Source organism: Lepisosteus oculatus, chromosome 16 (assembly GCF_040954835.1).
Source record: "Lepisosteus oculatus isolate fLepOcu1 chromosome 16, fLepOcu1.hap2, whole genome shotgun sequence".
Taxonomy (NCBI): Eukaryota; Metazoa; Chordata; class Actinopteri; order Semionotiformes; family Lepisosteidae; genus Lepisosteus; species Lepisosteus oculatus.
In genome coordinates, this window is record NC_090711.1 from 12,318,809 (window position 1) to 12,346,643 (window position 27,835).

The following is a 27,835-nucleotide window of genomic DNA, read 5'->3' on the forward strand; positions in this document are numbered from 1 at the left end:
TGTTGTGGTACTTGGAGAGTTGCTTCTCAGAAGTGGCAGACCTGTTAACTGTCTACATTGTATGCTTCTGTATGGTGCAGAAGGCATTAATACAGAATGTTCTGAAAGCTGACTGGGCAATGTTTTCCATTTTTTAATATTATACAGTATATTCATTTATTGTATTTATGTAACTGTGCATCTTGCCTTGCGCCTGTTACTTGCAGACTAGGCTCTGGCTTCTCCAGGACTCTGTATTGGATAAAGCAGTTGGAAAATGGACAGATGGATGGGTAGGTATGTTATGTACTAGCAGCCCTGCTATATAGCAGATCAAGTGTGGAAATTGCTCCAACCTTTGAAATAATGGGGGAAATTTAGGGAAGTCCAGGTTGTGCAAGCTCACAGTAGATTTTAGTCCGGACTTCTGGTTTTACAAAAATCCTTATTTACCAAAAGTATTTTCACTAAGGATAAAATGGATTCATTAAGGAGATATCTCCAAGCACAGGACTGACCAGGCCCAGCTTTGCTTCTGAGATCTTTTGAAGTCAGACAAAAAAAGTGGTAAGCTTCTCTTTGGGGAAGGCCAGATTTGATTGCTTCATAAAACGTCAAGAATCCAAACGTCATACTGTATGTTAGCTGTGATTTACCACTAGGTAAATTATTCGGGTATTATTTAGCAAGCAGCTGAACTTCTACTCAGCACTTAGAAAAGCAATGTAGATATCTTTGTCTGAATGTTCTTGTTCACGGCAATATCCATCCATTCTCAGTTTATTTATCCTGGTGAGTTGAGATTTAATCCTGGCCGCATTTTAAAATCTCCCCTATTCCATCGTCTCGATTCTGGGCACACTCTGTGGGTGGAGGCGTTCTTACAGTCATGCGCAGGCTTGCCTGTCAAGTCCATTTGTTCAACAGTGCACTGCTTCTAAATGCACCGCAGGTTGCTCTCATTCGGTGTTGTCATTATACAGTTAAGGTATGGAGCACTGCTCTGCCCTTGCAGGTCAATCGTGGTGCTAATCACACACCTGACAGACAGTGTCTTTGGTATAAGAAACTGGGGGTTGGGGGGGATTGAGGGGGGCAGGAGGCTTGGGAGCTGTCAAGCTCATCAGTCACAGATATTTACTGACAGGTCCACCTGTCTTCTTCAGTCATCTGCCCTGAGATTCTAATTAATCCCATACCCATTCTCTCCCTTGTAAAAATATTGTGGAATCCTTTTAAGTAGTTCTCCCGTTATTCTTATTTATTAAGTAAATATACAGTACTTCATAGGAATCTTCTCCCTTTGCATTACAATATACTTGCCCCCAGAAATTCCTCACTATTTTCTGATTTTCATCTCTCCCTATCTCCAAGATTGTTTTAGTAATTTTATGTATTACTGGCATAAAACTCAGCTCTCCTTAGATGCAGGTTGGGGCTAACTTATTTTGCATCCTGTCTCTGACTCTGCATAATTACTGTATGTTCTAATCTTTCTGCTAAAAAACAAAGGAATATTTTTAGTCATTCCTCATGAAATCCAAGTGTGTTGCAGTGTTTTAAGTACAATTAACACATCATGTTTTTAGATGTATTCCTTTCTGTGCTTTTTAATAGACTGTGCGCTGTGCAGTCTTGAACAAAGTTGGAAATATTAAGCATAAAGTTTTATAGGATTTTTATTGTAGGACATAAATGATGAAATACAGATGGGAAATGGAAACATTGTTTCAAGTGTTTCCCTGCAGGATTGCTTTTATTCATCTTTGAACAGTTTCCAGTCTGCAGCATATGTTATTTCCTCACCAATACTTTTGCATTTCTGGCTTTTATTACGATCCTCATCAGAAGCTGTTTCGAGAACTGAAAGAATGATTTCACTCCTGTTTTCACAGCATTTCTGCAAGTGCCAAAAATGGCTTTCATTCATAAGAATGTTCTCATTTCGACTCTTCGTGGGCCCACCAGTGACAACAGGGATATCAATGGTAATGGCCATCAGGAAGAAATGACTCAGTCAATTTTTTTTCTCCCTCCAGTTTGAGTGCAGCTGGGCAGTGCTTGGGCGAGTGGCTGGAAGGGTCCCCATGTGGGAATACAAAGCAAACCTCACAAAGTCAACAAGAGCCCTTGCGCTAGATCACAGAACTGCTTCTCCTCCACCCCCCATCGCTGTGCACTGTCAGCGTTAGAAAAATATTGTCGCGGGCCTCAGATCTCCTTGTCACATCATTCCACTCCACTGGTTTTATTGGCGAACACTCGAGCACTGTGTAAGCTCTTTTGTAGTGGGATCTTTCTCAATGAGCTTTTTCGGTAGTTTAAAGGAACCATCTGCACTTTCCTGTATCTCCACTACTTACTAAACAGCGTAGAGTAGCGTCTGCCATGTTATCCCGCACTTCAGCAGTTGAAAATAGCTGCTCTAAATGCTGATGGGCTCGAGATGTTTGTAGCCCAGGGGAAGACAAATCGTGGTGCACAAAGATGCAAAGCCAGTTGGTGATGACGGGATCGTGGTTGTAACATTATAATACGTCCCCTCTTCCCCTCTTCTTCAGATTTTTCACACACTGCTTGTTTTCTCTCAGCTTCAGGTGAAGCTCTCATAATTTCTTGTGCGCTTCCTCGAAATCACAATTGAGACGCCTTTTGAAAAAGTAATGTGAACCGGTAATGGAATATTTAGTTTTAATGGGAAATGATAATCTGTGAGTGAACAACAGAAAGTCACACAGAGAATGTATAACAGGATATGAAACCAGCTGGATGTGAAATAACAGGAAGGCACTTTGTACAGCATAATATACTATATAGATTTCTCATGACACTTCATGAGTGATGATCATACCCATTCTGATTATGAAGCTGAAAATAGCAGATACAAATGTGCTCATCTTTAATTCTGCACATGGATTTTGAAACCACGAAACGTGTAGTCTCTAGCATTGCCAACATTACCAACACAGAGATATCAACATCTGTATTTTTCTGATGAAAAAAACAAAGGAATCCCTTTATTAATTCACGGCGAACTCCGTGCAAGAGGGCTGCAGTGTTTTACAGTAAGTAAAAAAAACTTTTAGATAGTGTGCTGTGTAGTATTGAAGCAAGGTGGAAATGTGATTTAATATTTCTACTGATTAATTCATTTTTAAGCTGAACAAGTTTAAACACTTTTCTAACACTGAGCCATTGGTGTTGTCTTGAAATATCTCTTTATTACCTCTCACAAACAGAAACAGTTAAACAAACTGCAGAGGAATTAGCCAGTGGCCCCCTGCTTTAAGGAATACAATATCTTCTTGTGTTTTAAATCATTCCACCAGTTCATTTGAATTTCTCAAGACGTTTTACAAATTTAGCGCTGTCCCAGATAATCTGTGGGCCCAGGTGTCAAGTGTAATTGTGCTGTAAATGTGCTGAAAAACAGGAGCCCGTTTTGGGAGGCTTGGATTGGTAATAACAGCTCTTCAGCAAATGTCTGTTCTGCCCATTATAACTTCTGTCTCAGGGTAGTCCGGTCAGGGCAGTGGAGCTCCGGTGTTTTATAATGGAGTAGAAGTTGTCGGTGGGTCAGTATTGTTAGTGCAGCTGAAGTGAAAAGCAGGGTTTGATGTGTCGGGCTGTGTTTGTCAAACATGCCCTCGGTTGACACGGCCGTTTCAAGTCATGGGGTCTGGAAGCCATTTGCCCCCTTTGGTTGTTTTCTCAAACACTGACGCAGGGAGCCAGCAGCCTGAGCTTCGCTCCCAAACATCTGCTCGGCGTTTATTTACTTAACACTTAACTATCTCCCTGCTCACAAACAAACCAAGTCAACACACAGGCAGGCCAATTGGCTACTGAAAAAGAATTTTTCATAATAAATCTTTTTTTTTTAGTTTTAGTCCTTGGGCAATAGAATATTTCAAAATGTTGTTTTTTTTTTTATCTGAAAGACTTCGCAGTGCTTTGTGAGTGCTTAACATTGGTGGGAAGAGGAGGGGAGTTGTACAGTACCTAGGAGACCATGAGCACAATGTGTGGGTTTTTCATTTCTGCTATGTGCTTTTTAAGAGCAGTTTTTCCTAATCTTTTGTTTTAATGGCAAACGGCAGGAAACAGATTCCTGAATTTGGCTTTCTGCCTTGTGGTGTCAAACCCTGCACATTTTGTTTGTATGCCTCAAAGTGGTTTTTCCTTGCCACTCTGTCAAAGAGGAGGTATCTGACTCATGTAGTCTGATGTCTTGCAATTACAGTTGCCTCTTGCCCAGTAAGTCTGTTAAAGCCAATTCCTGCAATCCTTCAAGGAAAGGCCAGTTGAGATCTCTGGATCAGAAAGCTACAAGGAAAAAGAAGGGGAAAGGCCAGATAAGCAGAACCTTAGATTGTTTAGGATACAGAAACTGCTCACATACAGTTCAGGTTGAGCCGTATGATCCAGACTGTGACTGTGACTGAATGGGATGCCAGTCCACTGCAGGGCACTGACTGCCACACAGGTCTGTAGTCGAACCCAGGGCCCCAGCACTGCAAGGCAGTCCTGCTAACCACAGTGCCACCATGCAGACCATGAAGAATAAAAAAGGTCTTGAAATTGCTGAGCTCCAGGTTACAATACAGTTTTTAACAGGTTTTCAAACGGCAGTTGAGGGTTTTAAAACAAGATGGAGTGACCACCCTTGGGGAAATATGTTCATTTCCAAAATGGACACTTTCGCTACAGTGGTTAAAGTAAATATATGGATATAAGGACGAAACTTCAGAAGCAGTCATCAACCTTTGATTTTTCTGGCTTTGATCTTTTAGTCGTGGTGATTGTGCTTTTCTAGATGTCCTCAATTGCCTTTTATGGGCAATTTTATAGGGAATCAGGAGGAAAGGTGTCAGATGAGGAAAACAGTGATGCCGCGGTGAGGTTTGGACTCTGTCTTTATAAAATAGAAATGCGGTAAGTTACTGTACAACGCCATAGCTAAATATAAGAAGTGTGACATGTCTTACAGTGGGTTTTTTGATTGCCGCATTGTAGATTTTATTTTCTATCAAATATCTGTTGCTTTTTTACACGAAATGTTCAGTTGGCTCTGTCTTCTGTTTCCCAAGTGTGTGTGTCAGGTTATAGAAGATTTGAAATGTGCTTAGTAAATCAGAATGTACTCCCATTTCGTCTTCTGAAATGTAACCTGCCAGGGTCTGTAGCCCTCCTGATTCAGGCAGTAGTCATCGGTAACTCATGTGTGACTAATGCAAGGAGCCCCTTACCCTGAGAACTCAGCACTTACTTCACTTTACCTCCTCCCCAAAGAAACACAGTCCCATCACAGCATTCCAGAGGGTTAACTCTTGTAGGAGCCACCTACCACAATTGCTCACAGGCATGTGGAGTTTTGGTCACAGGTGGAGTAATGAGAGGAAAAATATTCTTGTATTTACTGAAGCGGTACCGTATGTTTCAATGACCGCATGCTTGTGGTTTTTTTTCATTTTTTGTGAATGACCTGTTCCCAGTTCGCTCTTCTGATGAGTAGCTAAGATTTGTCAGTTTTCACCAGAGGGGGCAATGCTCAAGCCAGCATTTGTTTCTAAGACCGTACTTCAAAAAGTCCTGCAATGAATTTTGTGTTCTTTAATGTCACAACACCTTAGATGAAATTGAACTGTAACTTTGTTCTTTATGTATTAAGCTATTGCAACAATTAGAATTTTTCTGCTGTTTCTTTCCTTAATGCTTTCCTATTATTTTTCTCTGCTGTGACTGTGATTCATCACAATGGGCTGATAATACCAAGGTATATAGTTAGAGGGTAGTCGCATTAACTTCTGTGCTTCTTCTTCTTTCATTGTGGTAAACCAAGGTTTTATTTGATGCTACAAAAGAACATGGTACAACCTTAGGGTAAACAAAGTAAATTAGTGTAAAATATATATGATAAATGTCCATTATTGACCACAGAGATTTATCAGGTGAGCTTTCATGAGCCATTTCTCAGAAGCAAATTTTCAATTTAAAATTTCTGTGTCCATGTTTATGCCATTTGAGGTCTTGATGGAGCTGTCCAGCCAGGCTGTGGAGCACGACAGTGGGTTTCTTCAAGAAATGGCTGGGTAAGATTCTGGGGGCCGGTTAGCCACTAGTCATCAACCTAGCAAGAATGGCCAGGTGATGTCCTCTTACTTCTACCCCTGTTTGTATTTCTATGTCTGGACCAGTTCCCATCCTTTCCTGACTAATCAGATCCAACTCGAATAGAATTGTCTCATCCTGTAGGAGTATGTGACCATCAGGAATGAGTAACTCTGTTTACACATCAGTGATGAGGACTATGAGCTGGAAGCGGAGACAGCTGTAATGAAGATCCCAGCTGCCTTCTGCCAAGGTGCATATTAGTGAGTCTTTTTGACCTCTATATTAAAAAATAAGGTGGACCATTTTTTCCGCTTTTAATGTGGCATTTTATATTTTACATTAGTTAACCCTTCCTGGGGCTTTTCCTACTTCACTGCTTCCCAGGAAGACAGCTAGTGAGCTCTAAACCGCAGAGGTTTTCACTGACTAGTGCTTTGATCTTCTTGACAAGGACATTTTTTCCAGGCCTTTTTTTTTTGCCTGTGTTGCTTTCGTTTTGTTTCTCGATTGGGCCCAGAGATGGACCCCTGAGAAACTGCCGATCGATCAGCATACTCTGATCAACGAGCTTCCGGCAACCCGGCGAGCTTTTGTCACCGTTCTCCAGGAAAGCCGAACCTATCCAGTTCATTCTGTGTGTTTTGTTCGTTCTCTGGTTTGTGACAGTCGTGCCAAGGAATGAGAAGGAGAAGTCAACCCACAGGAAATGATGGACCGCGAGCAAGGTGTTGAGGCCATGATGTGATGCCTGCCACCATTAGTCGTGCACTTGCACAAGGTTAGGAACAAACGCAGGCACAGAGCTGTGGAAGGACTTGTAAAAAGCTGGTTGCTCTCCTGGACTAAATTTCTAGCACGTTGAGGGCAGCATTTTACAGCCCAGCTTTTTACAGGTTTTTAATGATGGGAGGGATCTCCCAGGGCCCCAGAGTGCTTTTAAACCCACTTCAGACATAGAACTCCAGGAGAGCCCATTTGTAAAATCAAGAGGTTTGCTTTTTTTTTTACTGGCCTAGATTTTACTACTTTTATGAAATGGGGGGGAAAAAATGTGACTTGTGTTTGATGTAGAAAGAGTTCAGTTTTAACGTGCGGAGAACTGCTGCCTCCCTGTTGAAAGTGATTTACGGAAAGTTCATTTTAGCTGGCACTGAGGAAATATGGAAATAATCTCTTGAGAGTTTTAGAATAGGGCTTATCTTTATAAGGCAGAATAAGTTAACAGTTGTAAAAAAGTACTGTGACCCTGCTTGGCTACTTCCACTTGTGATTAACTGTGTGTTATTAAAAAGGTGGAATTTTTCTCATGATGATAGTTCCAGTGTGCGTAAAATTCATTCTTGCTGTTTCATTGTTTTTCATTAGTTTATGAAGTGTCTTTGCAGCCTTTATTAATGGTTCCCATGCACAGAGGTACAAATATGTACCGTGACTGTCTTCACAGGAATGCGACATTACCATGTGTATTAAGTGCTTGCTGGAGACATAAACTGATCGTATTTTTATAAGATGGTGGATTAGAGTGCCACAGGTTTATGACTTGGTTTTCCCTGGAGGTTAAGTTTGTTGCTGGTTGCTTTTGAGCCAAGGGCAATACAGAGACAACCAGCCAATGGCTTTGCATTTAGGTCTGCTGAAATTTATGTCAATGTAATGCCTGTAGCACAGCTGTCTATACTAAATATTTTTCCTTTTATGCCCTGGAAAGATCCATGTCTACTCATAGCATGCTCGAAGTCCTCTCAAGCAACAGTGGGGAAGCAGTAGTGAAAACCCATTCCTCATTCCTAAAAGTGTCATTTTAATGTCTGTGCTCTGTCTCTATTGCATTTTCAAACAAGTGTTTTTCATGCATTTGCAAAATCATTCAGTTTTCTCACCATGCCTTCCTCATCCGGCTATTAACGATTGTTGCATGGGCATCCTGCATTATATTTCTGCTTGCTCCGTTTTGTGTTTAGTGTTGTGTCAGGACTGCCTCTCTAAAGTGGGATCTTCACAGAGATTGGGGTTCCCTGACATTTCACTCCATCGCTAGCCGCCACCGAAATTAGAAGGTGCTTTCCTTAGCTGAGCAGAAGGGATTTAGGCTGTCAGCGCTAAGGTTGTCCGTATGGATGTGGCAGGGAGAGAGCTGGCCTCTGTCGGCGTGAGACCCTGGCCACTTGGGCATCCAGTGTCGCTGCAGAGTGATGGATGAGGGGCAGCGCTATGGAGGGGGGTGCCTGTGTATACAGGTGGGACAGATGGGAGTCACCTAACCTAAAGTTCCCACTTCAGTTAGAGGTGGACTTAAATCACTGAGTAAGACGAGCTGACCACTTTCCTTGCTTTGTACTCTTTGGGGATCATTAGAGCTGTGCTACTGCTTACAAAGGGCTGAATTACAACACTAAAACTGTAACGTGCCCTGTATCGGAAAGGCAGGAAATGCATGACCTGTCATCTTACCATTTTGTGTAACTTTGACAGATGTACAAACCAGCTGGGGACAAGAAACCTACAATAATAACATCATGTCTTTTCAAGATCTTTACTCCAGTAAAGTGGCTACTGCAGTATGACAGCAAATCAGTTGTAATACCTACAGAATTGAATTCACATGGTATCAGGTGCAATGGCAAAATACGGTAATGGCCACAGCCCACTTAGCAAAATGAGGTCCAGACTCTTCGATCTGCTGTTGGAAAAATAGTCAGTTTCAGTGAAAGTTGTTCATTGAAAGGCAAGGCTCAGTTTGTAGAAAACCAAAGAATAACTGTAATGCTCTACTTTTCAAACTTTTCCTAGGAAGCCAACTGTTTGAATGGAATGTTGATTAATATGTTTCAAGTTTAAGAGGAAGGTTTTTATGTTCTGGGGTCTATTGTTACAATCTTGCAGAATCTTGAGGAAGTCCATATTAATTTTTGTAGCTATTTTATTTCCTATAGCCCAGCAATTTTATTTCCTGTAACAAGCACATTCGTGTAAGTCTTTCATTGTTATGTTAATTTCAAAAACATGGAAGACAGGACAGAAGAATTATTGTAATAATCTTTGTCGTTTTATTGTTTTTGGAACACAAAACAACTGTTAATAATCCAAGGACAGGGAGCAGCCGATGATTTATCTTCAGTCAAAAATACTTTCTGCGTCTTTAAACTATATTGGGGAAAAAAAACATCTTCTGCATTTAACACAATTTTTTTATAGTTTTTCTGTGGGGTTACCGTGAGTTTGATATTTGACCTGTATCTTGTAAACTGTTCCCGTTGTGGATAGATTACAGTGTCAAAGGTGTCTGAAATTTCAGATCTGAAAGAGATCTTGACGGATCTCCAGGGCACCTACAGCAATGACCCTGTCTGACAAGCCACTGCTGACAGCTGGCCCATGAACTTTGATGATAACAATGCACGCAGAGAATAGAGCTGGAAACAGGAGTTTGACCTCCCAGAGGGTCACGATAAAGCTGAGCTTCATTGGCGAAGACTCCAGTTTTGCTCTTTCCAACTGAAGCAGCGATAATCAGAGAGCGTCATGTGTGTACTGCGCAAATTGACAGGCGAAACTCTTGACAGCAAGATGCGCTGTTGCCAACACAAACTGAGAGAGGTCAGAGGACATATCAGATACTCCGAAAGGGGAAAGGGTTTGATCAAAATGCAAACATTCCTTTGCCATTACGCTCAGTCTTAATCATCCTGTGTTTGTCATAACAGAGATTCAATCATTACTGAAAACACAGCAGAAATGTGGTGTAATCTCGTTACCTTTTGATACTTACTTTAGAGGAGGAACATCATTAGTTTTTGTGGTCTACATTGGAGTATGACTAATTTAATTGTCTAAATGCTTTTCATTATAATTTGAGATTTAGTTCTAGTTTAAACTACTAATCTATTATCTTTAAAAATCCTAATAAAATTACCAAACTCTAAATTAATGTCCCAGAACTAAATCATGTGCTTCTATTTTAATTGCATGTGCTTAAGATTTATTACACCAAACGCCCCAAAATGCTGCAGTTAAAGTATATATGTTTTAAGATACTAAGTACTTAGCTTCTATCACCACAGCTTTGTTTTTAAAAGAAACTCGTGTGCACTGGCCACAATGTCCTGGTATTTCACACAGCCCAGAATTTAAAATGTACTCCTCGTACAGTATAAATAAAAAATAGTGTATTCCATTGTTTACACTAAAAATCTCAAAGGCATCATGCAGTGTGCTTAAAAATAATAGTTTATGTATTCAAAAATAATGAGAAACATTTTAGAGTCATGGTAGCATAAAAAATGAAAAATAAAAATACAGCCTTAGTTGCTGGAAGTAGATTAAAATAGTTTGGAATTGGTAGCATTGGTTAACTACCAGATCCTGTGTCAGGAGAACATGAGTGATTATATTTGTGGTCTCATTTACAGTAGATCCTTATTTTGGGTTTCAATTGCTAGGTCCTGCCTTGTTTTACACTTCCACACTAAAAAAGCTGATCCTTTGGTGACAGGGCCTACTGCTGTCTTGCTCCTAATCTGCGGAATGCTTAGGGATCTGAGAAATAATGACTCCATCATCATTACCATCGAAACATCATTACTAAGGAGCAATGACTCTACCATCAGTCGGTGAGATTCACACCATCCGCTGTCGCAATGAAGCCTCATCCATCATTCTTGATCCCAACCATCCTGGCCACAAACTGCCCCCCCCCCCCTGCGCTCTGGCAAAGCTGTACAGACCGCTAGGCTCAAGAACAGTGTCTATCCAACTGCAGTGTGCATCCTTAACAGCTAACTGCAATGCCTCAGGCTCAATACACATCTGCACTATGCTTACTTTTTGCATGGTCTACCATATTTTATTCTCACTACTACATACTGTATGCATGTCCTTTATTGGTCCTGTTGTTATTATTTATTATGTTTGTAATGTACTGTCTACAGTGTGTGGTGTTGTCTGTAGTACTGCGTATGTCCTCAGAGATCAGTGCGATTAAGGATGACAAAGTACATGTACTGTACATATGGCACTAAACTCCTCTGCTCTCTACTACTCTCCCGTCCTTAGAGAAATACACAGACTTCACACCTGCAGCTGGCCGTGCACGTCGCCTTCTGCCAAGCGCTCAGTTTGTGCCACTGAAGAAAAACAAACCTCAGCGGTAGGGGGGCGGGGTGGGGGTGGGGCAATAAGACCATAAACCTGTCCCAGAGCCCTCAGCGTGACATCCACACACTCAGTCTGCAACACTGCACTCCTTAGACACTACACTGCAGCGCTGTGGCACTGCGACACCGCTACACTGCAGCGCTGTGGCACTGCTACACTGCTACACTGCTACACTGCTACTCTGTGGCACTGTGGCACTGCGACACCGGTACACCGCTACACTGCAGCGCTGTGGCACTGCTACACTGCTACACTGCTACACTGCGGCACTGCGGCACTGCGACACCGCTACACTGCAGCACTGTGGCACTGTGACACCGCTACACTGCAGCACTGTGGCACTGCGACACCGCTACACTGCAGCACTGTGGCACTGCGACACCGCTACACTGCAGCACTGTGGCACTGCGACACCGCTGCACTGCAGCACTGTGGCACTGCGACACCGCTACACTGCAGCACTGTGGCACTGCGACACCGCTACACTGCAGCACTGTGGCACTGCGACACCGCTACACTGCAGCACTGTGGCACTGCGACACCGCTGCACTGCAGCACTGTGGCACTGCGACACCGCTGCACTGCGGCACTGCGGCACTGCGACACCGCTGCACTGCGGCACTGCTACACTGCTACACTGCAGCACTGCAGCACTGCGGCACTGCAAAACCGCTACACTGCAGCACTGCTACACTGCAGCGCTGTGGCACTGTGACACCGTGACACTGCGGCACTGTGGCACTGCTGCACTGCACCAATGTGGCACTGTGGCACTGTGGCACTGCGGCACTGTGGCACTGCGACACTGCTACACTGTGACACTGTGACACTGTGACACTGCTACACTGCGGCACTGTGGCACTGTGACACTGCTACACTGCACCACTGTGGCACTGTGACACTGCTACACTGCAGCACTGTGGCACTGCTACACTGCACCCACAGCCTTCAGGGCGATGCAGTCTCTATCAGCAGTCGTGCTGTGGTATCTCACCCAGGTGATATTGTATTCATCTGATCTCCAGTGTGCACACTGTAGTAAGATTTCAGTATTTCAGATGTGCCGGAGTGCACTGGCTTTCTTGACAACATTGTTTAAAGTTATCCTTTGTAGGAGCAAGGCTTGGGTTAGTCTGGGCTAGCAGTCAAGGGCAATCGGTAGCAGAGTTTTGTTAAGAGACTGCGTTTCAAGCAAATATCTGCATGAATGTGAAGTTTATTTTGGAAGAAAAGTAGAGTTTACTCATAACAGCAGGGTTGTGGTAATCAACGTACAGTTTTATGGATGTTTTTTTAAAATCAGAGTAGGTCTACATAAGGGAAGGAAAAAATGGTAACAATGTGTTCTACAAAACACAGTCTATTGTGAGAGTAATTAGCCATGAATGACGTCTCCCCTGCTAGGTCATTTAGGTTCAGTTTTCGTGACTGGGAATTTTTCATTATATTACAAAACACAGCTTGCTTCTGCACATTATAAAATGTAATTAACCTACTGGGATTGTATTCGCTCTCTGGCACGAAACCCGACGGTTTCAGTTTGTTTAGAATCTAGCTCCTGCTAGGTACAGTACCAACGACTACAAGCTTAATACTTGTACCTCACTTTGTGGCAGTGATGATTAGGAGGCGGTATTAAACTGGCAGGTTAAACTGTGGCAGGGATTTCAAGGAAAATGGCATGTTTTACATGTAGATACAGCATGCTTGTATTCCAAATATAATTAATCACGCATGATTTTACTGGCGAAAAACACCATTTTAACCTTGAGAGTAGATTTTCTCAGAAATATTTGTTGGGTTTCCCCGTTTTGCCAATAGAAGTTAAATTGTTATTCATTCGCCAACAGCAAAATATTTCATGATATGCATTTCGAAAAGAGAGCAACGGGGAAAAAAACTACTTTTTCCTGTGGAATGGTCATTTAGAAAGCGAACCTCTTCCCTGTAAATGCAGTTAGTCTGAATACGCAAATAATGGTTAAACTGTGCGTTTCGTTCGTTTCCCCTCCACTAATATATTTGCTTTTTGTATAACCCTCGCAATAACTGTTATTTTACACATCAAAAGTAAAACAATACATACAAACCTGAATTATCTTACAGAATACCATTTCTTATTATTCTAATACTAATGATTGACTTTTAATACAATTACCATATTTAAAAGACGTAGAATGTGTAACGTTTGTCCTGTATCATTAAAATATTGGCTAAAGCAAAAACACGATTAATCTAACTTATTTTTTTCTTTCAAAACCGTAGATTTCGTGCGGAATTAAACTGAAATACAGAGACCCAAATTAAATGTGTATAATACCGACACAAAGTGTTCTTCTACGTGAAATTACTTCACAAACGAACAGTTCCATTAAATTCTAATATACAACAATTCCTGCGTTCCTTTTAGTATTATTTACAGATAGAGTTATGCTTTTTTACGGCGAATATGCAGTAACTGTATACCTGTAAAATACAATTTATAATGGTAAACCATAGGTCTATTAAATATAATATCGTTTAAGAAATGAGTAGGTTAAAAAAAACATTCTCCTGTCGGTCCGCTTTATCAATGTATTACCAAAGCCAGATTTTAAAGTGTGGTGTTTGTATAAATAGTATTTAAAAATGCTTATTGCGTGCAAAAAAAAATCGAATTGATATTTTAAGAGAAATTAAACTACTATTATTCTCCTCGGCAGATATTCCCAGTCCCAGTCCAGTCCTGTACAACGCGTTATCCTGGGTTGCGAGACTGAAATGTGTAAAACATTTCAAATTCCTCTCATTAAGACTGCATAGGAAGCAACACAACAATAATTAACTACTGAAACAAAGTGAAATAATTCACCAGTGAACCAAGACCAGATCTTTAGTTCACTCATACAGAAATGGTGTCAACAGAAACAAGCATTCCGATTTTTTTAAACAAGAATAAAATATTAGCAATAATATAAATGTCAAGAATCAATGTTCCGCTAACAAATCTCAGAGAACGGATTTACTGTATATTGTAACTCCCCCTCTCGCTAGTGAGTTGATATTAAAACCCGTGCAGTGAAGACCCTTTGAAGCACTTGATATTATTGGCTTTTGATATTATTGTATTTCTAACGGATTTTAATTATACTGTAAACTTTTTGCTGACGACTGAAATAAGGCAGCTATTAATCCCCTTTCAATTGCAAATACAGATGTAATATTCCCGCCCCCCAAAACAATACAAAAGAGCAAGTGCAATTCACAAGGGTGCAACACGACCTTTTTGTTTTTAAATCTGCTCACTGATAAGGAAAATAGCAAGTGCTGTGATGGCTGTCGCTCTAAACCGCTTATCCTACTTTTTGTTCATCGATAAACAGCTCTGAATGACAATAATAACCAAATAAAGAGACTGTTGCATTAACAGCCATTTTTAATATTCGTGCAATAAATACACCCTTAAGGGGAAAATGGGTTTAGAGAGCTCTTGATACAGTTGGTGCAAGATGAAAGCCTGAGTCAGAGTTAAGTGTTTGATAGCTGGATATTCGGATGGGAGATTTTCTCTGTCCGATTGGATTTGCATGTCTGCTGCAACCCCTCCCCTTGCGGTATAAGACGTCCGCTGAGGCGCTCCGCCGGCCGCTGAGCCTGCAGAGCGCTGGACCGACCTGTCTTAAGGGGATATACCGGCGGTGGCTCGTAACTGTAGAGCTGGTCTCTCACCCACACAAAAAAATAATCTTTCGTTTAAAAAAGGGGAAAGAAAAGGTGTCAATCAAACATTTCCACTGACGTTTTCAAGAGGGGATTGTTTTGTTAGCCTGTGTTTTTTTTTTTCTCCTGCCTTTTCGTGCGCGCCTCCTGAAGAATCTGACATAAGGGGAAACAGCTTCTGGTCCGTTGGCGAAGACCCCGGCAGCTCTCTCGATGACGGCATTCGCCATGCTGCGGCCTATGGCAACTCATCTCCTCTACCCCGACCTCAGCATGATGTCGGAGGACGAGGAGAACCGCAGCGAGAGCGACGGCAGCTCCGACCAGAGCTACGGCTGCTGCGCCGGAGCCGACAAACGGCGGAGAATGTCCCGAAAGGCCGGGGTCGGCGGGGTGGTCGTGGTCAAGCAGCGACATGCGGCCAACGCCAGGGAGAGGGACCGAACCCAAAGCGTCAACACGGCGTTCACCGCGCTCCGGACCCTTATTCCCACCGAGCCGGTGGACAGAAAGCTGTCAAAGATAGAGACACTGCGCCTGGCCTCCAGCTACATCTCTCATCTGGCCAACGTGCTCTTGCTCGGAGACGGCTGCGAGGACAGCCAGCCCTGTCTCAGCGCGGTGTACGGCGCGCAGGGAGATGGAGAAGGAAGGCAGCCCCGGACCATCTGCACCTTCTGCCTCAGCAGCCAGAGAAAAGGGGTAAGCGTGGGTCCCTGCGTGTCCTTGCGTGTCCCTGTGAGTCTGTGGAGCCCCACCTGCGCGTTCACGTCAATGTGAGCGCAGCAGCATGTACCGACTGATCAATTTGACGCCATCGATGCCCATACCGCCATCCTTAACATTGCCTTCAACCGCGCGAACGGCAGGTGTTTCTTATAATCCCGGCAAAGGGATTTTGAGATCTTTAGCCCTACCGTGGGGAGGAAAGAACCTTTCGCTGATCATTCCTGGAAGCTTTCCAAGCAATATAACAAAAGTCTGTTTGTCATTAGTTGATTCACTGTCAGCGCGTACAGATAAACATAAGGAAAAATGTTACCCAGAGGATAGCATTTTTTTAAATATAGATGACTTCTTCTCAAACGGACTACTGCATTCAGTATCGCCTGCTAAATTTAAAGTAAATTAATATTACTACAATACATTACTTAATATTCTTGCATTCACCCGCGTCGTTACTATTCTTGTTTTAATCCAATACTAAACTATTTTACGACAAAATAACCCTGAACGGGAAATAAATCCGAACGTGGCATTAACCGGATTTTTTCTCTCCACATTGATTATCGCACCGGTTTCATTCATGTTATTTCTTCCTCTTCTTAACATAAGCGAAGACTGAAGTCAATACAGAAATAAAATTCCTTTCTGCGGATGTACAATGTTTGATATGCCGCAGGAATATTAATATATGCATTGTTTATTACATAGTATTTCCCTCTATCAGAAGTCTGTACCCCACCTTTTACTACAGGAAATGAAAAGCTAACCTTGTCACCTTTTTCATTTACAGTGTTCACTCAGTGTAAACGGAAGAATTGGCTACACTTAGCAAAACAGATACAAATACTGTCTAGATAAAGCAATATTTTTTTTAGTACCTGTTATAATATTGTCCCCCTAAGAGAGAGGATACAATATTCAGAACTAAGAACTGATAGGCAGCTGTTAACTTAAATGTTCTAAAACTTTAGGATTGCAAAATCTGCGCGATGTTATACATACTGTACCAGTGGAGTTTCTTAGGCTACACATCCTGCACAAGGGGCAGACATGCTTGGAGATGCTACAGTTTAGTGTTTTCATTTGATACCATTCTAATAGAATACGTTCACAGCGTTCATTTATTAGAACCAAGCTTTCTATCGTCGACGTCTTTCTGAAATCAGTTTGGCACTACAGGACTAATAAAACGCTACAGTTAAAATTACCTGTGGGCTGAAATATTGACCTACTGTAGGTTTAGCACTTTCACCGAACAAAATAAGCCTAAGAATTGTTTTATTAATTACCTTTGTCTCTCGAATGGCAGGTTAACGCAATGCACGCAGTTTCAATGCTTAATTTGGTCAGGAAAACGTCAGGCTAATTTAACAATACTGTACTAAATTTAAACGTATCTCCAGTGATTAATGTTCAAAGTTGGACTTGAAATCAATCAATAATCTTTGATACGTCATGCTTGTTTTTAACAATTACAGCGGCAAAATAAAAAAAAAAATTCCAGAAGTCAGAAGATTAGGATATTTATTTCAAACCTCTAGAGTCGTAAACTTTTAAAAAGAAATACATTTAAACAAACTATTTAAAAGAACTAAATTTATTTTATGATCATGCCAAAATTCCAAAATCAAAATATTTAAATTTGTATTTTCAGATGACAGCAGACAGTAAACTTTTAAATGACGTACCAGCATTAAGACGTTCTGCTGGAAATCATTTTAAAACATTACATTTTGTTTTGCAGTATTAGTTCATGTTCTTCAAAAAAATGCTACATGTTAAAACGCTTTTTGTTCTTGCGCTAAAATTGTTCCTTAGACAAAATAATATCTTATTTCTCTAACTGGGTGATCTCTCCATCCCTACATTTTCATATTCCAGTTTCCTGAGTACCTTGCGTCCAAGTCGGAGAGCTACAAAGAAATTATTTTTATATAAAGTTTATTGACAGGATAAACTTCTCGAAAATGTCGCATCACCTCAGTTTTTAAGGGGGCCGTGTTAAAATATTTTCATAGTGTTTGTTTATATAAAGTTAAACAAAATGTAACACAGGTTTCATAACCAAAGAAAGAAAAAAAAGAAAGATAAATAGGAAATCCAAACTTTCTCACATTTAAACTAAATAATTGTTAAAATTAAGCACTCTGGGTTCAGATGACGTTGGCAGCTCCTGGCTTTGTAAAATCTGCTCTTAGCCTTTAAACCTTGAAGCCGAAGAAAACGTCGTTGCTTCATATTTTATCTCTAGTGTTGTTATAGATCAGGTTGTCAAATGACAACACCACGGCCACCTACTGTAACTGTTTAGCAATAATACACCAACTGAAATCGCAGTCTATATTTCCCGTTATTACACGGCAGATCGCTTTTCTTTTGTTTTGCAGCATTGGTTACTGTTCTTCAAAAAATGCTAAATGTTAAAACGTTCTTCAAAAAGTGTTTAATGTTAAGGGGGCGCTGCGGTGGCTCAGTAGCTAAGCGCCTGTGGCTGGAAGGTTGCCGGTTCGTATGCAGCGGCCGGCTGAGAAATCCTACTCCGTTGGGCTCCTGAGCAAGGCCCTTAACCCCAGCTGCTCCAGGGGTGCTGTATAAATGACTGGCTCTGCACTCTGACCCCCAGCTTCTCTCCCTGTCTGTGTGTCTCATGGAGAGCAAGTTGGGGTATTCCAATTCCTAAAACGAGAAATTGTGTATGCCCAATGGAGAGATCTTACCTTATCTTCTTGCAATTCAAGAGCATTAGGGTTATATTAATATCCCTGTTGTCACTGGTTCATGCTTTCAGCCAACAGTAACACTCGCTCAGTCGGGCCCTTCTGTACCTCACCAGTTGTAACTGTCCCAGGGCACCTCAAGCCCTGGCTGTCTGACCCGCTGGTGGGCTTCTTTCTGACCTGAACCGCGGGCTCGTTGCAGGTGAAGGACAGCAGGGACTGTCTGAAGATGAGGGGTGTCGGCTCGCTGCGGATGGGACGGAGGTAGAGGGGGCCAGCAGACCCGCAGACCGTGCGGACACCGAAGTCAATGTCCTCAACTCAGGGAGTCTCCAGCTGGGCCGATCCCCAGGATAACATGCTGAAAACCAGGAGGCGCAGGGAAGAGCCATTGTGGAAAAGTGTATCATTCTGGGAAGAGAGAATATGGACCTATTTAAAAGTTGGGGATGTCCAGAACTGCACCAGCCTTGAGGGATCCAAGAGGCTCCAGTGACCTGTTTAAAGGCAGATTGCTGTTCACACTTTAATGCTGAGCATAAAGTAGTATGGCATGGCATGACCTTTTTTTATACGTGGTTCTTAATAGAGTTTTATGAATTTTGTTGTTTTTTTTATGTTTACTAGTGTGGGACAAAGTATGTATTCGCCTTTGAAATAAAATTTATTTTTTTCAAGCAGTGTTTTCAGGTGATTGTTTCTACACAGTTTTCTTCAGACCTTTTGGATTTGTGTATCCTTGAAGTGTCAGCCCAGGCACACGTTCTTTCGGTTGCAAAGGATGTTGGCCACAAAGCTCTGTAATGTGCTTGTCGTCGGTCGAGGCATCCACATAAGGACACTCCTGAAGTAGGAGAACAATGCCTTGGTACTGCTTTTAAAACTGAGTGGTTTTCCCCCATAGCCCTAAGTTATAGAATCCTGAAAAAGTATTCAACCCATGTTGGAAATACAAGTATAAGTCCCGGTCAGGTGCAGGTGATGTCTTAGCTGTTTATTTTGTTTTTTTTTTCAGGCAGTTGTTGAAACCTCCTAATCCGGAGGTTGGGGTTTTTATATGTTCAGCACTAGTGGCACAGCCTTGTGAAAATGTGGAAGAGTGTGCTCAGCAAGGGGAGGTCTGACCTAATGGGAGGAGAATCCAGCTGGGAATGTGGTCGGGTTAAATGGCCAAATTAATTGCCAATTTAACGTGACCATATGTACAGAGACTCGGGATTCACCTTAGGGGAGTTTGGGAGGAGTCTGGAATCCATAGAAATGGGCTTTGACACCAGCCGCCGCAGAGATGAAAAGGATTGGTTTGTAAAGTAAATACAAGATTACTGAGAGGACAAGAGTTTGCGTCAGAGGACACGATTTGTCTCAGAAGCAGGGGTCCCAGTCTTGTCCCAGAGATATGTAGCCCAGCAGGTTTTTAATTCTCTTTAACTGTGAAGATTTAGGGAAAAAAGACTAGGCTTAATGGATCCAAACTACAGAGAAACCCAATTAACAATGATGACTAGAGCTGGGAAACCCTTGTTTGGTAGATGTGTTTTTTTTTAAATAATTTTGTATATCAGGCTCAATCTTACAATGCTTAATTAGATTTACTGCGACAGTCTAAGGATGCTCCCCGTCACAGCTAGTCTCCCTAGTGCTTGTCCATTAGCAGAAGAACTGTCGACACAATGGGCTTTTAATCAAGATGCCAAGTTGCTTTATTTACAATAGCATTTTCCGGTAAGTTTACAGGAGCTCTGAAATGCAGGACAAACAAAAGCCTAGTTCTCTCTCTACTGCCTACACTAAAAGTATCTCAAGTCACTGGACTTTGGATGGCTCCTACACTTAACGGCCACATCCACAGGCTTTTTCTTTTAACGAACAGTCTCTCAGATCTTTTGCACAGTCTTGTGCTTGTCCCTCTCAGCCGTTCAGAAGGTCTCTGATAACAAAAAAGACACAATTGTCCCAGAAACATTATGTCTTGTCCCTCAGAGAGTTTGGTTTCTATGGAAACCTGCTCTCACTGAAAGACCTCATGTTAACAGGGATGTCAGAGCTGAGCCTACCACACCCTTCCACACATTGAGGAACACATTAAATATGGAACAGATGTGCCTCTTTTAAAATTAGATGGACGTATTGGCAGTCTAACGGCTTCCTAGGAGTTGTAGTTCTTCCCGCTGAAGCAAAAAGAGCTACAATTTCACATCCTGGCCTCAGGTGCTATTGTGAAAAACTGGAGGCATTTACTGAAATGCAAGCCATTTTTAAAATGCTGTTGTGTGTATTGGCAGAAAATGGTTCAAATTGGCTTAATTTTCCCTCCAATTTCTCATTCTCCAGATGTATGCTACTTCCAAAGCTTAAAACGAACTTAAACAATTCTTAAACAAGAATTTACTTTAAATCTTTTTTAAAGCAAGGAAATTGAAAGCCAAATCTTTTTTCCCAGAGGCAGTTTATTTTTTACTTTATTCTTTGTCTTGCAACAAAATAAATACATTTAACTTCAATTTTATTTTTGACACTGTGCTGAAACTATGCAGGTGAACACATTTACTTTAATCTTGTCTGATCTGAAAAGAGCTCAGTGCAAAATCAAAGGGTTTCAGTCTGCATTGGAGTGAACTGCAGATTGGTAGTTGGCAGAAGAAAAATTTTGTTTAGCCCTGTTGATGCTTTTTTAGGCATAAAATCCATCCCTTTTTTTCATCCCAGATGGCATGCCAATCCATCAGAGGGCAGACACAGTTATATTCACAACCAGGACCAAATTTCTCAGTAGCCAGTTAACCTACCATTATGTTTTTGGACAGCGAGAGAAAACTAGCGCACACTGTGGAAAAGCTATTACTTTTTATACAGTATTATTTATATAAGAAAATGTATAATCTATATTGTTATACTATATATTACTGTCTTGCTAACAACAATAATAATAATGATAACAAAGCTAACGGAATTATTACTCTTTGACTTTTGCATCTAAATCTCACTCTGACAGATATTATCTCCTCCCTGATGCAGTTGAGATAAATGAGAAGGAGGCCAGGACATTGATGATGATCTTACAACAGTCAAGTCTGAAGTGTTGTGGCTGGTATCTACAGTAGATGTGATTATTCAGAAAGGCATCCAAACCTGAGCTTCAGATGGTAGAAGAGGGTACTCAATCTGTCGAGGGAGATGCTCAATAAGTGAGGATAATTCTACTTTCTGGTCTTAAGGCTAAGGGGTGTATTGTGAGTATTCTCGGGCTTTTCTGTTCAAGTCTTTTCTTACATTCTTTCTTGCAATCAGTATCTCCTTCACAGTGCTTTGTGTAGCCAGAAGTTTGAGCTGCCAATGCTTTTCTGGGCTAGAAGGCAACAGAGGAAAAGTCATTCTGTTTCCTACTGTGGGATGGTTTCAGACAGCCGTCATTAAGACTGTGAGCTGAGATGGTGACAGTGATGATGACCTGTCTTGTCAAAAGTTAGCAATGCAAGAACAGGGGCATGTGTGTGTGTGTGCAGGTGGACAAGAATTCGACAAAAGGTCCGTATAATGACAATACCTCTTGAGCAAAGCACAGTCTAATGTCTTTTACATCTCAACCTGGTGATGTCTCTTTTAACAATGCAAAGTGCCCGACTATTTATATAGGGTCTACTTTCACCTTGTGTGCAGTTTCATTTTAGTGCCGTACTGTATAGAATTGTGAGTAAAAATAGAATGAGAGTCAATGGGAAGCCCTCATACAAACGTGTTTGTATGGGGTGGGGTGGGGGGGTATCCTTTAGGAAGACGCAGGAACTCCTTAAGGTTATGTGAGGAATGCACGCTTTTCTTCCATATAGGGCACCGAGCACAAGAAAGGGAAAAACAGGAAAGCCAAGGCGCTGCTGACACATCTCGTGGGCAGAGTGCGTGTCTCAGCCCTGGGATTGTTCTGTTCCAGATATTTCGAGATCAAAGGCTCCGAGTCACGGGACCCATGCCAGGAACCACAGAGGAATCGGTACCAGGAAGACCAGAGCACCACTGTGTCGTGACGGGACAGCTACTACGCCCGCCTTTGATTCCAATATAGTGCCTTTTATGAGCGAGACACTCCCAGGTACTTGGCAAGTCACGGAATAACAGGAACCTCTGATATCAAACGAAATGGCGAAAACATGGCACTGAATATGCGTCAGTGGGGGAAAAACAGATACTTAAGGACGCACGGCTGTAGGTGCTGGACTTCGAGTTGCTAGGCAGTCGTGACAATGGAAGCTGCAAATGCCCACTTTTTAAGAACAGCTACTCTCTGTGATCAGAAGAGATCCTCTTTTTATTTGGAGCAGCAACCGAGGCAACAGGGGAGGAGATGTTAAAGACATTTCATTGCCAGCAACTACTGCTGCACGCTGTATTGTTGTGCATTTGATAAATAAACTTTGATTTGATAAACTTTTGATTTGATGTGAGGGGGCATACGTAAGATTTAAGCAGCTCACCTTTGAATTTACTGGACCTTAACAGTTGATGCTACGTTACTATTGCTTTTACGCACTTCTGCCATGTACAATACCATGCAGGGTATTTTGCTGGATCAACCCATTTGCTCTTTTTTACTTCAACACGTCAATAGAACACAAGAAATCAGTTGTTAGACTTAAGGACCCTATTTTACTCAGGTGTTAACCTTAAAATGAATAATTCCCTGTAATGCAATCTACTGTGTGTGTGTTATTTGACCCACCAGTATTATCACGAGTATGGAGTATTGGGCATGCAGGGCAGTGTGACAGTTAAAGCTGCCACCTCACAGTTCCAGGGCACTGGCTCTGATTGCCTTGAGCACCTGTCTGTGTGGAGTTTGCATGTCCCACCCTTATTTGTGTGGGTTTTCAGTGTGTACTCCATTTCCCTCCCACCCTCCTAGAGACATGTAGTTAGATTTGATTGCCTACTTTAGATCACCATCATTCCCAAAGCTGTGCTCTGCCTTTGCAGGGGTAACTGTGAAGACTCTCGGGCTGCAGGATAGATCAGAGGCTTGACGTTCTGGTGAGGTCAGTTTGCTCTCAGCGAAAAAGAGCCCACAAGCACAGAACTCAAAGGCACCTTTTCAGGGCACCAGGTAAAAGCTATCAAAGGTATGTTGGATATGCACATTTTAATACAGATAATTTTTAAATATAGATCTCAATTACAGAAGTACCACTCTAAATCGCAGAGGATGTTTGTTGCTTAGAATATGGGAGAGAAGTGCCAAACGATCTACAGGACAGAACACATGCTCAGTGTAGGAAAAGCATATATTCCTGCTACATGATTTAGTTAGGCTTTCATGCACCTCCACTCTCAGACCTCCGAGAGAATGAACTGCATATCATCCATTAAATTGCACTTGAGATAACTCTTGAGGCAATGGCGATGTCCATCCCACGATAAGCTACAGAACCACAGCATATGCCCAGAAAGTTGTCTTTCTGCAGACAATCATCACTGAAACAACAAGACTCTCCTTGTCCTTCTCTTATCTTATATTTTGCCTGAAATTGTGAACTGAGGAAACGGGTCTGGTTTGAGCTGTCAAAATTGATGAGAGACTGGGAACTTGCTCTTTAAGTTTTTTTGCTTTCTGATGGATCTGGATATTTGTGGAACGCCAGGCTTTTGAGTTGGACACACTCTGCTTTTTTTGTGGGAAAAGAGGAATTTTAAAAATAAATGAACAAAGTGCTGGAGAGGGAGGAAGGTTAATAGAAATTTTCTGAGTCCCATGGGGAGTGAGCCCTTCTCAGTGTAAAAGCGTAATGGTGGTGAGAAGAAACTCTGTAGGAATTTTCTTTTCTTGCTGTTCCGCAGGTCTGGGACTTCAGCTAATGGTTGTCTGTCTGGGTGGCACACTGACTCTCCCTGCCTTTGGGACTTTCGATAATAGCTATGTCCAGTGGATGTAACCTTGGGAGCAGAAATACTACAGACTCCTTGTATAGGTCACGGAACGGCACAAGTTCATGGTGGCTCTGCATACTTCCCTGGAGGTTTGCAGTCTGCATCCCAAAGCCTCTATCTAATTGCATCATCTTCCTTTGGGATCAGCCCAGCACATCAATGCCAAAGAGGCGAGTATTGTAGGTCAGGACTGACTACGTCAACATAAGTTTTGACACTGAGCTTATGGGTTATTTCCAGCCCTGTGGAATGAATTCTCACCTGAACCTCTGTACAGCTTAAAAAAAAAAAAAAAGGTTGTTGGAACTGAAGGAAATCCAGCAGCATTGTTTTATATCTCCCTAATGAACTCGGTCATTTTGAGCAAGCTGTGGTTTGAATTCCCCTTGAAAGTTCTTTCAGAACTGCAATGCCAGCTGGACTGGCTGAATCAGTATCACTGCAGGTCAGAAACGGAAGAAATTTTCATCCTGTTGGTGAAAAGATAACACTCGTGTCTGCCTGTTTTTTTTTGCTGACAATTGTATGGAAAGCTCCACATGATGTGTCCTGAGTGGGTTCCACTCTCACTGAGTGCACAATGACGCTATATGAGATATTTAAATGTGATAGACAAGGCTGCAAGAAACCTGTGGGATGAAAAAAACATTCCTCTGGAAAGAGATGAATCGAGATCGTACAGACACACTGCTACAAACGATAATATACAGAGCTTTAATGAACATCTTTCATTCAAAAACTAGTCTATTTAAATATTGACTTCTTTATTAAATGAATTTTCAGAAAATGTATGGACTTGAATGCCCTTACAAGCAAACAAATGCTTGGCAGTGGCATTTGAAGGGTTAAGCAGGTAACATGAAAACAGCCCTGTGCCAATAATAAGGTGGCGATTCTCCCATCCGGAATTCATGGGGACAGAAAAGCAATGTGTTTACTTTGGAGAGGTCGGACCCTGGCGCTAGTGCCCTCTCATTAGTTTTTTTTTTCTCTTTCGTTGTTTCCTAAAGCCCTGCCAAGAAATTGTTTGTGAAGTCCGAGAAGCCGCAGAGAATGGGGTCGGCGGGTTTCTGGTGTCACTGCTGTGTTTTTGCGAATCTCACGGTGGCTTTATTGAAGTCTGGTATCGATTAGTCACAGCAAACATTACCCAGCACCCTGTGCCTGGTCCCGGCTGCAGCTGTTGGAATGTCAGAGGTGTAAATCACAGGACCGGAGAGGAGGAGGGGCAGGGCAGGAGAATACTGCCAGGCAGGGAAAGACGAGCTGAATCGGGCTTCTTCATTGTTTAACCAAGACAGAAGCCACTGGAAATGAGAGCATTATTGTTCAAATAAGATGCATTTCTGATCCACTCACGTTATCCAGCAATGGGTATTTTTAAGTAGTAGACAGAAGACTCTCTTAATGAATGTATACTGTTGTATGGCAAGGTAAAAAACAATAAAGTATAGTATATTGCAGTGCAGTCATGTTAAAAGCATGATCCATATGCTGGAAATTCCCTGCAAACTTGTTGAAGTACAGTATATGAAGAATCATGATATACTGTACAGCTGCAGCACACTGACTATTAACAGGAATTCATTTTTGCAAGATTAATATTTTTCTAAGAGTAATTATACATTTTTTGGACTGTATTCTTTGGATAAACCCTCAAATTAAACTGTAATGCCTAAAAACCAGAACAGAAATATAAATTAAATTTAGAATTAAGTTATGAGAGACAAGTGAAGAATTAGGGGGTCTAATCTGAGCTGGTGGAGGTGTACAAGTTAAATGCCAGAATTTTACTATCTGTTAGTAGATTGAGGTCCTGAGTCATCTTTTATAAATCAATTAGAATTTCTAAGAAAGGAGGTTAGACACTATTGCTTTTATAAAAAAAAGAGTACTAATTGTACATAGTAGGAAAAAAGGAAAAAAGTAATAGGCTTATTCCATGCTGAAAAGAGAAGAGAGAAAACACAAGATTTCGGCTCTGAAGCCTTCTTCAGCCTTCTTCTAATTTTACATAATTCCAAATCATTTTGTATCCCTGGAAAAGATAGCTCACAGCGTGCACTGCAGTAACTGGCACATTGAAATAGACAAGGAGTAGTAGTCCATAACATTGCTTCAGTTTCCATTTGGTAAAAATATGTTCAAAATCATTCAACAGTATAAGGAATGCAAACAAGGATGCATTTTGATTGTTCGTTAAGGTGCTGTCATCCCATGGGAAAAAAGACCTGTAATTCCAATACAATTCTGGGAGGCTGCTTAGTAGCACCGTATGAGCAAAGTTCATTAGGTTTCACAATAAATCAGCTTTACTTGGGCTCTCCTGTCGGAATCTAAACTCAACCTATGAATGAAACGCCAAGAGAGAGCAATTCAAGTATTGGCCGTTTACATCTCTTTAAAGCATGTCACAAGGGTATCGTTCTTCAACCTGTATATTCTCCCCAGATAGCCTTACTTAGAATTCCTCTCTGGTCACTGAAGTTGACCTCCTGAAACTGACTCTCAGCACCTGAAGGGCCTTTGTTAATAGTTCAGTTCATCATACTCAACATTTATTGTAAAAGTAGTTCAGGTGGGGGAGCTGCATCAGCATGCGTAGGCTGCAAAGGAACAGGTAACGGGTTTATTCCATGCTGAAAAGAGAAGAAAGGAAACACAATGTTTCGGCTGTGGCGCCTTCTTCAGGTGTCATTTATTGTGAAGTGCTTGCCTACTCAGATGGATACTAATGGCGGTCACAGCCCTGCTTGGCACTCTCTTCATGTGCCAAGCCCAATTTCTCTCTACTTCACAACGAAGAGCCAATAGGTTGCTCAGGTTTCCCCTAGATAATATAGGTTTAGCAGTTCCAGAGGTTCTGATGCTGCTGTGGCACTTGGATGTGCCAGGAGAAGTTAAACAGCAAAATGATGATCTGTTGTGGTGGAAGGATGCAAGATGCTAGTGAAAAACATGCAGTAACGAACTAAGTTTTTCAAACGTCCAACTGAAACTTCCATAAAATGTTTCGTGCCAGACATAGTGTTGGTTTTTTTGCAAGTGCTATTCAAATATTGCAAAATCCAAGAGGGAAAAAGAAGATGGAAGGTGTCTTCTGTTGTTTCGGCTTGTTTGAGGTTGCCTAGTTACCCAGGCCTCACATGGGCCTGTCCCTCAGTTGTACCTCGGAAATGAACTTATTTTGCAAGGGGTCCAGCCTTCCAGACATGTACATGTGCTGCTGTCTGGGCTAGCTTCAACTGTCGGCTGACGACCGGACTGGAAATCACTGAAAGATATATGGAAAGTCCATTATGCGCGTGTAAACAGTGCAGGCTGTATGCCTGTGTGGCTCTTCTCTTGCCTCTCCATGTGTTCTGTCAAGGCTGGCCTAATTAGGACTTGCTGGAACCCACTAAACAGGCTGAGGCCCCCTCTAATGGCTCCCAGAGGCTCCCTCCGGCAGGAAGATGTCACAGAGGCACAGGAAGGAAAAACATGCGCGGCCTACCCCACGGAGACACTCTCTGTGCGGCTAGTTT

The 27,835-nt window shown here is 41.9% G+C and overlaps 1 protein-coding gene across 3 annotated transcripts; it reads left to right on the forward strand.

Annotated features, from left to right (window-relative positions):
- The first annotated feature begins 2,806 nt into the window (after window positions 1-2,806).
- Window positions 2,807-19,067, forward strand: tcf15 (transcription factor 15). Of its 3 annotated transcripts, none has more exons than XM_015364558.2 (3): window positions 2,807-3,044; window positions 15,100-15,648; window positions 18,592-19,067. In XM_015364558.2, the coding sequence occupies exons 2-3, from the start codon at window positions 15,160-15,162 to the stop codon at window positions 18,655-18,657; spliced, it is 555 nt and encodes a 184-aa protein (XP_015220044.1). In that variant the 5' UTR covers window positions 2,807-3,044; window positions 15,100-15,159; the 3' UTR covers window positions 18,658-19,067. The 3 variants fall into 3 exon arrangements, with proteins under 3 accessions (XP_015220044.1, XP_015220043.1, XP_006639472.1); XM_015364557.2 differs by lacking the exon at window positions 2,807-3,044 and adding an exon at window positions 5,952-6,071; XM_006639409.3 differs by lacking the exon at window positions 2,807-3,044 and having other exon boundaries at window positions 13,535-15,648.
- Window positions 19,068-27,835: the final 8,768 nt, after the last annotated feature.

Excerpts from the sequence above, each read along its gene's own strand:
- tcf15 (XM_015364558.2), top strand. The coding sequence starts at position 15,160 with ATGACGGCATTCGCCATGCTGCGGCCTATGGCAACTCATCTCCTCTAC. Across the intron at positions 15,649-18,591 it reads TCAGCAGCCAGAGAAAAGGG|GTGAAGGACAGCAGGGACTG; the intron begins GTAAGCGTGGGT and ends GGCTCGTTGCAG.